Genomic DNA, 17,770 nt, shown 5'->3' on the forward strand with positions numbered 1-17,770 from the left:
TTGCAAAAGTATTCATACCCCTTGATATTTTCGACATTTAGTCACGTTATATTGTGTACACGTACATTTATTTTATTGGGATTTTATGTGATAGACCAACACAAAGTGGCGCATAATTGTGAATTGGAATGAAAATGAAACTGAAATGAATTTTTTTTTATAAATAAAAACTGAAAAGTGTGGCGTGCAAAAGTATTCAGCCCCCTGAGTCGATGCTTTGTAGAACCACCTATTGCTGCAAAGCTGCAAATCTATTTGGGGTATGTCTCCACTAGCTTTGCCCATCTACAGACTGACATTTTTGCCCATTCTTCTTTAAAAAATAGCTTGAGCTTCAGATTTAGCATCAGATTGGATGGAGAGCGTCTGTGAACAGCAATTTTCAAGTCTTTCCAGAGATTCTCAATTGTATTGAGGTCTGGACTTTGACTGGACCATTCTAACACATGACTATGCTTTGATTTAAACCATTCCATAGTAGATCTGGCTGTATTTTTAGGCTAGTTGTCCCTCTGGAACGTGAACCTCCACCCCAGTCTCAAGTCTTTTGTAGACTCTAACAGGTTTTCTGTCCTGTATTTGGCTCCATCCATCTTCCCATCAACTCTAAACAGCTTCACTCTTCCCTGCTGAAGAAAAGCATCCCCATAGCATGATGCTGCCACCACCATGTTTCACGGTAGGGATGGTGTGTATAGGGTGATGTGCAGTGTTAGTTTCCGCCACACATTGCATTTTGCATTCAGGCCAAAAACTTCAAGTTTGGTCTCATCTGAATATGCTGTGTCCCCCGCATGGCTTGTGGCAAGTGTTGGAGGAAGGTGCTTTGGTCAGATGAGACCAAAATTAAAGTTTTTGGCCTATACGCAAAGCGCAATGTGTGGCAGAAAACTAACACTGCACATCACCATATACACACCATCCCCACCGTGAAACATGGTGGTGGCAGCATCATGCTGTTGGGGTCGTCTTCTTCAGCAGGGATAGGGAAGCTGTTTAAGTTGATGGGAAGAAGGATGGAGCCAAATACAGGGCAGAAAAACCTGTTAGAGTCTGCAAAAGACTTGAGACTGAGGTGGAGGTTCACCTTCCAGAAGGTTAAATACCCTAAACATACAGCCAGATCTACTATGGAATGGTTCCAATCAAAGCATAGTCATGTGTTAGAATGGCCCAGTCAAAGTCCAGACCTCAATACAATTGAGAATATCTGGAAAGACTTGAAAATTGCTGTTGACAGAAGCTCTCCACCCAATCTGATGCTGAATCTGAAGCTTGAGCTATTTTGCAAAGAAGAATGGGCAAACATATCAGTCTCTAGATGGGCAAAGCTGGCGGAGACATAGCCCAATAGACTTGCAGCTGTTATTGCAGCGATAGGTGGTTCTACAACGTATTGACTCAGGGGGGCTGAATACTTATGCACGGCACGCTTTTCAGTTTTTTATTTCTAAAAAAAATTTAAAACCATATTTCATTTAATTCCACTTCACAATGATGCACCACTGTGTGTTGGTCTCTCACATGAAATCCCAATAAAATAAATGTACGTGTGTGGTTTTAATGTGACAAAATGTGCAAAATTCCAAGGGGTATGAATACTTTTGCAAGGCACTGTAGATGATTAGTAAGGCCAAGCTTCAGTGTGCATGTGTACACTCCCATAGCATACTCCCACACTGTCATGAGGGAGGACATCTTAGTGTGGAAAGTGAAAACACCTATGATGTGATGGATGTGCATGACACTTGTAATATTGATGGATTAGATAACAACACGAATGAATACATCATTTACAACTTGTATAAAGTACATCATCTTATGTTGAGACCATAGTGCCAAACAATTACACCTAAAAACAGTAAATAATAATATAATTAATAGATTACAGTAAAAGCTTATGGGCACAGGTTGAGCATAGCGTGATACAGAATGCCGCTTCAAATTTTGGACTTTTAATCAAACTTGCTCACAAGAAAACCCCCTATCATTATTGCAGTTGTCAAATATAGCCAATAGCACGACATCCTTACCGTGGTACAAAATGAGATGGTTATTTTCAAATAAGCTGAACATTTGCCTATTTTCCTTGCAGCTGAAACTATTCTTCGAGAGGAGAGAGAGCATTCATGTTTGTTAAATGTTAATTAGTGACTGAGAAGATGTTCATGAATGTATGAAGCCTGGTGGAGTAATAGTGTTGCATAACATCACTAACAAGTTAACGTTTACTTCTCTCTCATTAACCACGGCTTTGCCATGTGGAGCAGTTGAAATCCTTGAGCTGCAGTGCAAACCTAAATAAATATAATGTAACTAACATTGTAAATATATCCTGGTGAACTGAAGATTTTTTTAATGCTTATTTCGAACTTCTTGTGGAATTTGTTTTGTTTTACTTTTAATAAAATAAATCAGAATGAATGTTAATAAATTCAATGTTTTTAGTAAAATACATTTCTTCTGTGAGTTTCATCTCTAAAAGAGAGTAGTATTACTGATTGTGTCTGTCACATAGAGAGGATATTTGAGTATTGATTGGATTCATTGATCGTAAAGTGGATAACAGAAAGTGCTGCATCCTGGACTGACCTTAGTTTGCATTTATGTTCAAAGTTGAAAATCCTATTAGGTTTTAAAATAGCATTTTGAAATAATTTTTTTTAAATGGCAATCCTAAATCCACAAAAACAGCTTTGTGACCATGCCATTGTAAACTGACACTGAATGTTTTATACATACAACACTTAAAATCAAACATCTGATGCTTTGTGAAACTGTCTTATCTGTGTAATTAAGCAGTACACAGGATAATGTTGACACTGTAGTTTTCTCTAGCAACCGATGTTCACTCTGCTCTCCTGATTTCTCTCGGCTTCAATAACTTTAATGGCAGGAGATTTGAGGCGGCTTTTTACATGTTTACAGCTGGCATATCTTAGTTTCTAATGACTTTGTAGGAACATGGCTGTCACCCATCTGTCATTGAGGCTATGGACAGTTTCTTAAGGCAGACAGAAAACATTTAACTATACTATATACTGTATATCTTGAAGCTGATTTGAGATTCCGTACTCCTCCACTTGAGTCTCTCATGGCCAGGAGCATTCAGAGGAAGTTGTTCAACACTGTGTTGTGTTAGATCTCCAGCTAACACCTTGTCAGGCTCAGTGTGTGAAGTCACTAGAACCAGTTATCCATCAGCATGTCCTCTATTTATTCCATTGTCTAACTAAGACACACACAGACATACACATTAAAACAAATGGAAACCAGCAGTACTCCATGTCAAAGTGCTCTCAATGATCGGCTATGGAAAGTAAGGAAATCCCCTCTAGCAAGGACAAACCTAAGCACTTAATGTTAAAAAGTGCTGCAACGATTGCTTTATGAATTGACGTATTGACTGGCATGCAGTAGACAGGCTGATTTAGCACATAGACTGACTAATAACATAATGACTCTATCCTGTATTGGCTCCGTATAAACTGGTGCAAACAGTGAAAGTTCTGGATGAATAGACATAGTTTGTTCTATGTTGTATCATAGTCTTACCAGCCAGTGGAAACCAATTCAAAGTGCAGATGCTGCATTTGAAAATGTCCTGATGTGCGTGTGATCTTTGTGTTGGAGGAGGGATGACAAAGTCAAGTTGCAACACCCAAAGTGATCTGGGCTTGACTCGGTTGTCTTAGGGTGGATGTTAGCTGTGGATGGAAAGAATGTGAGGGTGGTGTAACTCTTGTTTCCTTTACTAGCTGGAAAATTAATTGTTGTAGTCTGTTGTAATGTCCATATCGTTACAGTTAAAATACAGCCAGGAGTAACTTATTAACATAATACATGAGAAACCATCTGTGAATGGTGGAGAATGCATCATTTTCTGACAGACGTGTATTGGACTAAGAATGAATACACACTCACTTCTAGATACACCAATGGACATACAGTATTTTTTCGTATGGGGTCGTGGTTTGGGGGGGTCATTAAGAACTGTGGTGATAAAAAAGCAGAAAGATACTTTGTTAAAGCAAAAGGTTTATTTCAAAATAGCAAGGGTTTCCAGAGGGTTTCACTGTTTGCCACATACAACTGAGGTATCTAGCAAAGAGTGAAGCCTCCTTCCTTAAAATCAGTAGGGGCTGTCTGTAAGAACAATATGTTTGTATTCAGATGTCAGTCTGGCCAGTTTCCCCCCACAGAACAATTGGGACTTTACCTGGTGGACTATAGTCAATACCTTGCTTATGATCTGTTAACAGTTTTTTGATGAATCATATTGTTTAAAAGTTGTATTTTTTTAAATAAACATAACAACATTGACTATTAAAAGGCCCACATATTGTTGTTGTGTGGTAGAATAGAAATTGCAGTCAAATTTGAACACTCACTGAGCAAACAAACGCTGTGACTGTGTAGTGTAAAAAAAATAACAATAAACATGCAAGAAAGTATAAAACCACACCTTGTCCTGGAGCATTTTGTTTTAGCTGTTACCATTGTGTTCTTGAGCACCAGCTACATCAACCCTTTGAAATCTTTCACTTCCTCTGAAACTCACTCAACCCAACCCTGCTGTTGTCAGTGCTGCTGGATGGACCGTAAGGGGTGGGGAATGTTGTTGTAATAACATATGGGATCCTGGTACTGTTGATCCAGGTACTGTAGAAATACAACTTGAAAATACAGTACTGTCTGGTCAGCATTACTGCAGTTATTAGTTTCAAAAAAGATCAGAGGGACCCGGAGCTGACCTTTTTATAGAAGAAACATGTCATTGCAGCGCGTCACATGTTCTTGAGCCACTGTTTGGTTTGTTGTCCTTAGCAACAGTGCTTGCTGGGCATTTGGATGTCCTTAATAATGGAAACTGTGTGACCTAAATTCTTCTTCCCACAAGGCATCAAGATCTGACTCAATATGTCCAAAAGGAGGCTAGGGTGGAAAAAGAAAGATTGCAGAGAGATAAATATAGATAGTGTAGGAAGGAGGTACTGTAGATGGATTCTAGAAAATAAGACGGGGAATACAGAAGGTAGAGAAATGGAAGGTGTGGTGCAATGTAAACCACAGCTGTATTTTTGATGGTGAGTGGAGGTGTACATCTAAAGACGTGTGTGTGTGTGTGTGTGTGTGTGTGTGTGTGAGAGAGAGAGATTATGTGGGTTTTGAAGACATGACTATTTTTAGAAGCTCTGTCAAGTTCCTTTTTTTGTGATGAGTATTATGATTGTGTTGTACTTGTGTCTGCCTTTGAGGTTTTTAGGCTTTTTGTTTTTTCATCGCTCACTGAACTTACTTTTTGGATAGATAGATAGATAGATAGATAGATAGATAGATAGATAGATAGATAGATAGATAGATAGATAGATAGATAGATAGATACACACTGTAGATAGACAGATACATGTAAACTTTAGATAGATTATTCTTTATTTAATATCTATGGACGACCGATAAATCTATCGGTGTATGTCTTCAATTATCTACACTTTAGCATGTGTTCTCTTTTTTTGAACAGCCGTCATGCAGCTGAGTGCGACACCATGTCTATAAATACTGCGGTTCGCCCCAGGTGTGAGCGGGAAAAATTATGTATTCTGTTTTGCATTTGCAATCTTACTTATTTGTATGTATCTTTTTTTTCTACCTTGTGATAAAAAAAAAAAAAAGTATGCCAATTAAATCCTCTCCTCCTGTCTTTTGTTGTCTCTTCCCTTTCTCTCTTTCAGGGACACAGTAAACAACATCTGTACGATCAAAGAGTGTGCTTGTGGTTCTGCTACTCCCAAACTGCCCTGTGTGGCATGTCCCGGGTTTTGTCCATGGCCGGTTCCGTTTTAAATCGGTAACCACTCGGCGCCAAGCTGGACCCGAAGACTTCCTCTCCCCAGCCCCCCCGCTCCCCTGGCCCGTCCCCTCAACAGTCTTCTGAAGGCACAGCTCGGCTCCACAATCCAGAGCTCCGATTGGCCAGCCAAGAGGAGGAAGAGGAAGAGGAGGAGTATGTCTGTGAAGCAAGTCGGTTCAAAGCCACCTACAGAGATGCAGAGACAATCACAGGTCATTTTTGCACCAATATGTTATTATAACCATAAGAAGACAAAACTTACTGGAAAACCATATGTCTGTGTTGAATCAGCACTAGTTACTACTAAACATGTAGAAGTCTGGTTGTGTGTGAATCTATAAAAAAAAGTTATGTATCACAGAAGTTCTACATCAAACTTTAACCCGATTAAAAGTTTTTAAGAACTCTGTAATACTCTCTTATACGCTGTAGACAACATAGTGAGCTGATAAAAAAAGATGGTGTCTTCATGTAAAGGGGGGGAATGAAGAGCTGTGAGAAACTGGCCCCCTCTCTGACCCTTTCCTAATGTCACATCCTGTCATTGGAGCAGCTCTGGGGGACCACAGCTCTGTGTTATACGGCAGCATGTGAAACGAACTCCCAGTGGACTGTCACTGTCAACTCGTTCACTCATCTCCCCCTCTCTTTTCTTCTCCCCACTCATCCCCCTCTCCAAAGGGAGCAGGGGGACACTCATGTCTCCAGTGGTCAGATATTAGCTGTGCTGTGGCCCATCTCCATTCTCTTAACAGCCTGGAGCAAGAATCTGGTCATGAAACAGATACTATATTAAAGGACATTGATTTAAAATTAATAATAACAGAGCAAATCATGCGACAGTCTAGATTTTCTCAAATTCGAAACAAAAACTGATGACACACGGCTCTTTTAGAATCATAGTTTTAGGACTAGGATAGGGCTTATATTGAGTCCAGAACACCATCTTTTGTCTCATGTCATGAAACAACTGACATAGCAATTGCACTAGGCCACTGTTTGAGTATTTGTGGGAGGTCAATAAGGAATGAGCTCATAGGAAGGAAAAGGGAGCTGAATACAGCCTGGCCAAAAGCCATTTCATCAAGGCCATAAGTCCTGCCCAGCACTTACATTGTACAGCACCACAGTAAACAAGTCAGTTCATCAGAGATTCAGACAATAGAAGTTTCTTACATACAAACAACAGTTTCCTGTGTAGCACACACCCTTGCAACCTTTAACCATGGCCTCCATCCCTTGTATTAGTGTGAACACCTTCAAGTTTGTAACATTGCAGTGCATTTATACTGTTAAAGTTGTCAATTCACCAGTTGAAAGGTAACCAAAGCAGCTGGGTAAAATACATGTTTTCACCCTACTTGAGTTTGCAGGCCAAGCCTTGCTCAGTCTGACTGACACCTCAGGGCTTCAATGCCATGCAATGCTTGGTAGATTTTGGCTGAGCTGTTTTGATGGTCACTGGATTACTGCATTGATTATCAACTGCCTAATGCCTACTGCTCGTCCATGCTTGGGTTAGCAGGTCAAAGAGGACACAGTTAAAGTAATAAAAACAGTGTACTCAGGTACAGGAGCCCTGCATCGATTTTTTTTTTAGATCATTGGTTCCAGAAATGTTGTTGGAATTGTATGGGCTTGTTCATTGTGTGGTTGTGTTGTATTCTAGTGTAAATTATTATTTGACGGCGTCGTAGAACCTTGATATTTAGCTATTTAAATTGATTTATAAGAAAATAATTCCCCAGGACAAAACACGTTTCTCTTTCTGTATTTATTTAACTGCATTTAGAGTCAATTTCACAAGTGTTGATTGTTATTTAAAATGTGAATATTGTTCCTCTTTAATTATTTTTATTATCTAGTATTGTATGGCAGGTTTCTGATCTCTGTGTTGAAATTATATCTACAGTAGTTGTAGCACTGACGTTGAGTGGGTTAGGCTGCCATCTGCTGGTGGAAAGGGATTACTATAACAAACTAAATCAGATGTACAATCTGTTATGTTCTAAGTTCTTCCTTTCCTCTTTCTTTCCCTCAGTCACTCCCTGCCTAACTCAGTTGAATACTTCCTCACAGTGAGAGAGAGAGTTTGCGTGGGAGTGTGTATTTGTGTACTATTTCACTAAGTCTAAAGGATGAATAAACACAAAGAGCTGAATAGAGCAGCTCACTGCCATGGGGCAGTTCCTGGGAGTGAGGATAATTCTCCGTGGTAACCAGCCAGCAGTGATGTAAAGAGTTGAGTAACTGTGAAATTATGGGATGCCTGGTGAGGAGAAAGAGATCAGGAACAAACGGTCAGACAGAGAGGAGACCAAGAACTTGAGTGAAGTTATGTAAGTGGAGTGGACAATCCAAATTGCTGAGTCTACCTTCAAACTGATCTAATTACGGTTATGTTTGGAGCCTGGTACTTGTTCACTGCCTGCATAAAATAAACACAAACACACAGCCTAGAGAGAGAGAGAGAGAGAGATAGAAAGAAGAATTAACAACAACATATGTAACTTAATTTTTTCAGGCTCATGATAAGGCTGTTGTTGTGCTGTTTACATGCCTGATATGGCAGCATGTCCTGTCACGTCCATGCCTCCTTACTGGACAGTTTTTTGCCTCAGCTTCTGTCGTACACTACACAAAATACATTTCCACAATAACTTTAAAAAAAATCAACATTAAACATGTAGCACATTTCATGTCCTCTTGTGTATCTTGTCACAAAAATAGATTCTGTTACTTTTACTTTAAGTCATTGGATATACTAGTAGGATTATATTATAGTTTCCCCAATTAAACTGTCTATTCCCGCCATGTTCAGCCTGAATATTGATTTACTACCATAAAGTATTTAAGTCACATATACACTGTACTTCTTAGTGCTAGCTGTTGGTACCAAACCAGTAGTAACTGTCATGTAATGTCACAGTTTGTATTGTAATAGTTGGTCGTATGTGCCAATAGATCGTAAGTGCTGCTCTCAATACTGTGCAACAGAATACCAATGTTAGGAAATAATTAGAGATCCCTCATTCTCTGTTATTATCCCATGCCCGAGGTTGAGTTATTTTTAAAAAAGTGTGGTGTGTTGGGTTTGTGGTTGAAACGTACGGGAGACCGGGGTAAGTAGGCACACTTTTTACTCTAGTGAGAATTGCTCATCACCTAAACATCTTTCAATAATCATTCCTACATTAAATTGAAGCTTAAGGTGTTGGCTTGAAATGTGAACCCCTCACTTTTTCTAACTTATTGTAATAAAGAAGAAATTTACCATCAAAGACACTCTAACACATTGTGACAACCAACCCCATCAAGGGGTCAGCTGTCACACACTATGGTGTTGTTTGTCACAATGTTATCATAATGGGAAAAATCTTAAAAAGAAGGCAAGAAAGCAGAACTAAATTTGAAAGTTTAATTTCATTGTCAAGTTGAAAAATAGGCCTACATAACTTTATGCATCTTAACACAAAATGAGCAAGGAATAAACAAAAAGGAAATCTATATTAAGGCCAACCTGTATGTAACAACATAAAGAACAAAACAAATAGGTCTAACAATAATAGCCTACTCAACCAAGATACACACATTCACTATCTGAGTTACAGTGATGGCAAATGTAGGGTCTGCTCATTAACTAAGCAGAGATTGTGTGCCCACTGGTTGCACATACAACACTTCTCCTATACCTCCCCTGAACGTGTGCTGGAGAACGTTTCCATGTAAACCAAACACAAACTATCCTTTTCATCTGATGAAGATCCCTCCTCCTGTCTCTTTCTCTTCTGTTTCTTCTTCCCCAGCTGGGGTGGAGTGCACTGGGGTGCAGTAGCCTTGGCCACTGGTCTAGTTTGGGATGCACTGGGTCGTTTTGATTTTGTTGCCCTTTTTCTCTTTTGCATGCTAGCTGCCTTTCCTGCTATATTCTCTCCTTCTCTGGGTTGTCAGTGAGGATACACCTTGACATTTTCTTTTGTTATTGGGTTCCTTTCCTGGCTGCACCCTTTGGATAACATGTGACAACCAACCCCCCCAAAAATGTGACGGCCAACCCCAACTGGAATTTCTTGCTAGCATCAAGGCCAACAACCATCAAAACTATAGCTTACCCTTCACACTTTTTTAGGGTAACAAGTGTTTTGTTATAAACCCATTGTGTAAAAGCCTAGAAGAAAAATACTGAGGAGCTAAATATTTTCAATTTGACATGCAAAACACTAACAGTCCTCTCACCTCAAATCCAGCTGTCTATCTCCAAGGAAGACTATGTAGGTGACCTCTGATCCCAGTTGTGGATATTTACATACCAACATTTAACAGACAGCACCTTCTGGTTCCGAGATATAACGATTGTGACAACCTACCCGTGTGACATATTACCCCGTTCTCCCCTACATATGAAACAATATGACTTTTTAAACAAGGTGACACTTCAGTGACAAAATACACATACTGGACTGAGAGATGTACAGTGTTAGTGTCATTTGAACACCTTGGCTCAGCCTCCTACACATAGATTATGTAGACTGTATTTCATCTGTTAACACTACGTGACCTGCGGCAGCTTTCAACTGTGGGTCAGTCTAATTCTGGACAGAGTTGTACTGCAACTCCATGGGAACAGTATTGAAGTATGTGAGTGTATGGCGCAATGGGGAAAACTGCTTCTAAATGTCAGTGGTTTCTATTTTCCCTATGTCAGGCAATTATTTTCACTGAAAACAGCTACATCAAGTGTTTCTAGAAGAAATGGGCACATTGGAACAAATACTTGCCTCAGCAGGGGCAAGAGGGATACAAATCTGGAAAGAGTTGCTACTTTGTGGAGTTATTTTCCAGATAGTTTATCTGGATTGGTTTTTACCAGAAATCAAATCACCAGTGGTGGTGCATAAAGGTTTCCTTCAGAGTGTTACTAAAATGTAAAACCTTTGGATAATCGATTCGTACTTTGTCCTATTTTTATACCTAACTTCTTATGAAACACCCAGACCACTCAGATGACATTTGTATATGGTTATTATAAAACAAAGATTTCTTCTTAGAGCCTTTTATACACAAGCTAGGGAAGAAATGTGTTCATATCAGGTGTCGTTCAGTGCCAAACATTCTGGGATCTGTCGGATTACATGATGAACACTCTGCCATGAGTGTGTTTTTGGCAGTTCTTCTGCTGCAGCTTTGCTCTGCTGCTGTACAGGACGTTATTACTGCTGTTTGATGACCTGCTAATCTGTGGTTAAGAATGTTGTACTCTGGCTTAAACTCTTGTGAATCACATAATATCTTTATTTGCAACAGTGTCTCTCCAATGCACAAGTTAAGTAAAAAGAGACAGTCTTTTGGTAAACAGTAGGAACAGCTTTAGGCCTGCTGTTTTTACTGAAGCAGGACAGGAAGAGAGAGACAGTGGGAGTGTGTGTGTGGTTAGCACAGCTGGGTTTGTTGGCTGTCTCAGTGAGGGAGGGGGCAAGCGAGCGTGGGGCGGTCCATGTGGATACCGTCATTGGCATGTCAGGCATGACGAACCAGTTTGGCTGGGGTCTCTTCTCCCCTTCACTCCTCCCTCCCTTCCTCTTTCTTTCTGTATGTCTTCCACCCTATGCTGTCCTCTAAAAGTTTTAGCACTCTCTCTCTCTCTTGTTCTTTCTGTCTCTCGCCCTCCCAACACTATATTTCTTGCTCTCTTTCTCTCTCACCGTGTGTTTTCTCGCGACCTTGCCGCCTCCGGGTCCAGTGGAAAATGTGATTGGAGGGCAGGGGAGTTGGTGGCTGTCGGGCTTCAGGCACCATGAGTGAGTAACACTTTGTATTGTGTGTCTTTTTGCTAGCTTAAGTTGCTCTTTAGTCAAGTTATGACGAGTCTGGCTAACATCTGGATCAAGTCTCTCCCGCCGTCTCATCCCTTTGTTTGTTTATGTGTGTTTCTGCGTCTCATCCTGTCTATCGATGTCTATCTGTGAATCCGTCAGCTGTTTGCTCCCTCTTTGGACATGTGCACTTCAGGGAGCTTCAGTGATTTTTCCTGTACAAGTTAACTCTTTTCTATTTTAAATAGTATGTCTGGTGAATCTTTTTAAAGGTAAAAAAAAAACTTAAAACGTACCTTGTAAGTTTTCTCAGTTAAATTAGTTTATTTTTTAAAGATTATTGATAACAATGAATGTAGCATAGAAAAGTCAACTTGGCTCTTTAAACTGTCTCTTAGCCACAAGTACCACTACTGTACCGGAGTGTAGAGGAGGCAGCCATGTTGGCCATATGAGTCGTTGCATTTGTCCTATTCTGTTTTGCATCTCATCACATGATTCCACAGTCTGACTGACACCCACACCAGGTGTGCTGGGTATGAAGCCAGCCCATGTGCTTGTATATCCTTCTCTGTGGAGTCCAAAATACGTGCAGTGATCCTACACTTAGTTATACTGTACGCGCAGTGTTGGTTCCGGTGTAGGTCAACAGGTAATAAAGCATTAGGCACGTTCTTTTTTAACACAGCTCGCTCCGAATTGTCCTTATTGTTTATTACTTTGCATTAGTTTGACCAATTTATGTGAGCTTTTGGATTTGTTTGCTTGTCCATTATCATCAGTATCACTGTATATTTATTGCCTACAAGATGACCTGATCTGCTGCTGGCTTTCTCACTCTGTGTCCTCTGTACAGACTGACAGAGTAAGAGTGGCCTATTCTTACATTTGAACTTGAACTTTCTTGCTCTGGAGGCCACTAGCTGCTGCTGCTGCTAATGTTGGTGTGAGGACCCTGCAGGTTGTGTTCCCTGTGCCAGCCGTCTATATTTACATTTGAATGTTGGACTGGAACTTCTGTTGGTCATATGATTCAAACTTTGATCGGTTTCTACAATATGCTCCCATGGCCATCTTCCAGTATAAAGATAGAAAATAACTACTCCCCCTGCTAGATGTAAAAGTAGTCCTTGCGTATTTTTGCTCATTACTCGTGGTCTGTAAAAGATTGAGTGTAATGCAGCACAAGTCGACAACACCAATCACAGGCTGTTTACATTGTACTTTGGACTGTCCTGATTCTCCCCTTTTTTTTTTTACAACTTATTTAGAGACAGTTAGTCGACAACTGTGAGAGTTGCAGGTAGATAAAGGACAATGCAGTTAATACAGTCATTTATAGAAGGACCTCTCTAAAAAGATAAAGTGAAAAACTATCATGTTTGTTTCACACACACACTTTCTGCCGTCTCCATTGACCTTTTGTCAGCACACACAGCACCAAAGAGTTTGTGCTATTATTATCCTCATCCATGTCCTACTGGTACTAGTTCTAGGAGCCAAAATCCATTGATCATATTTCATATCAGTACAGGAGGAGAAGTAACCTGAATCTCACCAGCAACATCCCCATCTGCATGAGGTTTATGCTAAGGTTATTTTGAATTCGATCTATTTGGTGTTGTGGTCAGACAATGTAAAGATGAGTTGGAAATTCCAGAAAGCCGACATTACACTTTATACAGCTCCTGGCTTCACAGGGAAACTTCATTGAAGTAGAGCTTTGTATGATTATCTCAGGGGTATTGTGTTTTTATAAAAACAAGGAAAAATACTAAAATACATTTTTTGGTGCTGATGGTCTGTTGCGGTTCATCTAGATTAGAACGAAGACTGATGATGGAAAAGGAAAATTCAAGCCAAGTGTAAGGAAGACAATAATACAAATGTCCTGAGAATGATCACAGTATTCTAATGAGTCAAATTAGTAAAAACTAAAAGTGTCTAATGGCATTGGTTGGAATAGCAACTCAGTACTTACTCCTGTGTTGAAACCTCATTGGCTGTTCTTGCTGAATGCCTCCCCAGCTGCTGTGTGCACGTGTGTGTGTTGCCGTTTTTCGGCACAGTCAGTCATTCAGTCTGGATTAGCAAACTGTGAGAGACAGCATTGTTAGACGGATGTCGACAGACAGAGCGACGGAGACAGAAATAGAGGGAGGCACAGAAACAAAGGACTTTATTTTTTACTGTATGCTGCTAATCCTCCTCATATGCTATTGCTGATGTTTTATATCCAAAAGCTTTTCAATTCCACATTTCTGTAGCACAAAATGACTTAATCTTGCATTCTGTGTGTGTGAACAGATAGATTGTGGCTTCTAAAACGTTCTTGATGAATGGCCCTTTTATAAGCACACTAAAGTAATGTGTAAGCAGGGAGGCACATAGCTGAAAGCTTAGGTAAGATGAGTCAGTTTTCCACAGCAGCACACAAATGTGGCTCTTGGTGGTTTCTAGAAGGCTGCTGTTGACTTTGTTACTGATGGCTTATAGACCGGTTCAGCCGCTATGGCTAAACTGACTTTTTGTTTTAAAAAAGGGATAAGTTAAGGGAATGAATAGAAACAGCATAAACTATGGGGATGGATGGATGGATGGGGTAGTGGTCTAAAAAAACAGCATAAACTGTTTGTTTGATGACCGTAAACACTTAATTTTCTCTGCAGTTGTACTTGTCTGGGGATGTTTAAAATACTATTTTTACTGAATGTCCATCCTTCTTTGGTTTATAATAATAATAACCTGTATTAAGTTTGGTTTATACGTCTTTCCTTTATACGGCAGCATGTTTTTATAGTTATTTTTGAGACTGCCCTTTAATTTAAACTGTTCAAACATTATTTGCATTACATGGAAGCAAATGAGCCTGATTTATTTTTTGCTGGTCTCAATTTCTGAGTGCTACAGTAAATGCAAGTAGTGGCTGGTTAGTTTCTCCATCTACCACTAGAGGGCATCCTTTACTTTCAATTATCATGGACTGATTAAATGTCTTGTTGGAATAGGTGGTCCTAATCTTCCTAGACATTTTGGCACCCTTTCTAATAGAATACATTTAACAACATTGCTAATATAAATTACAAGTTGGATTACATTGACTTTTTATTAAAGTCAATTTAATCCAAATAGAAAAGAACAAATACGTCAAAGTGTCTGCCTCTCTCTCTCTCTTTGCAGATGTGTGTAACAGTACTGATTTGCCGGAGCTTGAGATTATCAGCATATTGGAGGAACAGCTGCCAGTCTACAAGCTGAGGGCCGACACCATCTTCGGCTACGACCAAGATGATTGGCTGCACACTCCACTGGTGGCCCCCGACTCCGCCGCCCTTGAACTGACTACTGAACAGATAGAGGAGACCCTCAAGTACTTCTGTGAGTTCACACACTGTTGAGTTTGATGCTTGAGGTTACATTGTATTCTGTTATAATGATGATCTTGATTGTTGAAGCACACAATACAGTCATATGAAAAAGTTTGGGAACCCCTCTCAGCCGGCATTATAATTGACTATGCTTTCACAAAAAAAAGATAAAAGTGGTATGTCTTTAATTTACCAGGAACAGCTAAGTACTGGGATGTTTTCCAAACAAAGATTTTTTGAAAAGCAGTATTTAGTTTTATGATATTAAATAAAATGTGAAAAACTGGCTGTGCAAAAATATGGGAACCCTTGTGGTCTTGCTGATTTTAATGCATGTAACAGCATGTAAAACTGAGGACTTTAAACACAAAATTGGTTGGATTATGTTGTTAAGCCTTGAACCTCATATAAAGGTCTGTTTAATCATGATAAAAGGTATTTTAGGTGCCTAAATGCAAGTTCCACTTCTCTTTGACTCTCTGCAGAAGTGAGACAGAATGCGATCATCAAAACAGCTCCCAAAAGATCTTAAAAACAAAGATTATTCATTGTCATGGTTTAGGGGAAGGCTACAAGAAGCTTTCCCAAAGGTTTCAATTGTCAATTTCTACTGTAAGGAACGTTGTCAGGGAATGGAAGGACACAGGCACAGTTGCAGTTAAATCCAGGTCTAGCAGACCAAGAAAAGTACAAGAGCGGCATATGCGGCGGATTGTGAGAATGGTTGCACACAACCCAAAGGTCACCTCCAAAGACCTGCAAGAACATCTGGCTGCATATTGTGTATCTGTACATGGTTCTACAATTCAGTGCAATTTGCACCAAAACATCTCTATGGCCGGGTGATGAGAAGGAAGCCCTTTCTGCGCCCACGCCACAGATACAGTTACATGGAGTATGCAAAAGCTCATTTAGACAAGCCAGCTTCATATTGGAAGAAAATGCTTTGGACTGATGAGACAAAAATTAAGTTATTTGGTCTTTATAAAAAGCAGATGTTTTGGTGCAAATTGCGCTGAATTGTTGAACGATGTACAGATACACAATCTGCAGCCAGATGTTCTTGTAGGTCTTTGGAGGTGATCTGTGGGTTGTGTGCAACCATTCTCACAATCCTCCACCTATGCCGCTCCTGTTTTTTTCTTGGTCTGCCATGCCTGGGTTTAACTGCCACTATGCCTGTGTCCTTCCATTTCCTGACAACGTTCCCTACAGTCGAAATTGACAATTGAAACCTTTGGGAAAGCTTCTTGTAGCCTTCCCCTAAACCATGACAATGAACAATCTTTGTTTTTCAGATCTTTTGGGAGCTGTTTTGATGATCGCATTCTGTCTCACTTCAGCAGAGAGTCAAAGAGAAGTGTAACTTGCATTTAGGCACCTAAAATACATTTTCTCATGATTATACAGACATTTCTATGAGGTTCAAGGCTTGACAACATAATCCAACCAACTTTGTGTTTAAAGTCATCAGTTTTACATGCTGTTACAGGCATTAAAATCAACAAAACCACAAGGGTTCCTATATTTTTGCACAGCCAGTTTTTCACATTTTATTTTATTTCATACAACCAAATACTGCTTTTCAAAAAATCTTTGTTTGGAAAACATCCCAGTACTTAGCTATTCCTGGTAAATTAAAGACATACCACTTTTATATCTTTTTTGTGAAAGCAGAGTCAATTATAATGCCGGCTGAGAGGGGTTCCCAAACTTTTTCATATGACTGTATATATCATACAAACATGGTTCTGTTTTAACAAATCCCCATTGTCCAGACCATGTTTTCAGACAAACATAGACGACTCGTCTGGCTTAATAGTACTGCCCCTTTCTCAAATATTATCATCCCCTATACATACAGGTGTTGCTCAATACATTCCTTAAATTGCCATGTTAATACTCCTCTAACACCAAACGTAGGGCAAACACTAGGGACAGAAGACCTAACCTTCAGGAAACTGTTATAGGAGAGTGGCAAAGAGGATTTAGGATTTATGAGGGCACAGATTTAAGATTTCTACTGTCCTTGAGCGGTTAGTTAGGAATCAGAGAAAGTGAGACTGGCCATGGTTGACACAACAAACACACTGGATGTGCCCCTCTGTGGGTGACATTTTGCTTTCTCTTCCCCTCAGCCCTCTGTTGTATATGTATGCACGTGTCTGCTCTTGTCTTATCAAAGCAGAGCTGCACTGAGTGGTTGACATCTACCCCAGCTGTAAACAACACACACCCACTTGCACACACTTGGAGTCAGACATACACACACACCAACTCACGTAAAACATGTGCACTCACGGCACATGGCAAAACCGAGGAAACGTTAAGTGTTTTTACTTTTCACCATCAATAATTCAGGTGAAATTCATGTCTACTTCAACAGTGACTCAGCGTACATTTTTTTTTCTAATAATAGATCTTAGTGTTCTATTGTAAAAAGGGAAAAAAGAAACTAAGATCTGTAACTTTACCTCGATGCCCCATGCTGACACGGTCACCTTTGCCTTGGCATTCATCATAGTCACACAGGCTAAGAGGCAATGACAAGGTCAGGGTACATGAGAAACAGTATGAAACTGCTTAATTATCTGTTGTATTCTCCACATAGTGTTTTCCCAGTTATCCTCAGCACGACTATGGGCTTGTTGCTACTCATTATTGCCTCAAACAGATGGCCCGGGATTCAACACCATAGGCTCCATGAATGAGCAGGGGTGGGTCATATGGGTTTCATC

At 39.9% G+C, this 17,770-nt stretch overlaps 1 protein-coding gene across 2 annotated transcripts in view; it reads left to right on the forward strand.

Annotated features, from left to right (window-relative positions):
* The first annotated feature begins 5,960 nt into the window (after nucleotides 1-5,960).
* Nucleotides 5,961-17,770, forward strand: part of trak1a (trafficking protein, kinesin binding 1a) — a 36,239-nt gene continuing 24,429 nt past the window's right edge. Inside the window, exons 1-2 of one of the 2 annotated variants that reach the window (XM_080039744.1) lie at nucleotides 5,961-6,063; nucleotides 14,845-15,042. Coding sequence is in view for 1 of the 2 variants with exons in the window: in XM_080039743.1 (XP_079895869.1) it covers nucleotides 11,646-11,649; nucleotides 14,845-15,042 (202 nt within the window). In the remaining variant the exon portion in view is untranslated. Of the gene's footprint in view, nucleotides 6,064-11,459; nucleotides 11,650-14,844; nucleotides 15,043-17,770 lie in introns of those variants that run through there. The other variant, XM_080039743.1, reaches the window with a different exon arrangement.

The sequence above is a fragment of the Ammodytes marinus genome, assembly GCF_949987685.1.
Source record: "Ammodytes marinus genome assembly, chromosome: 13".
Lineage (NCBI taxonomy): Eukaryota > Metazoa > Chordata > Actinopteri > Uranoscopiformes > Ammodytidae > Ammodytes > Ammodytes marinus.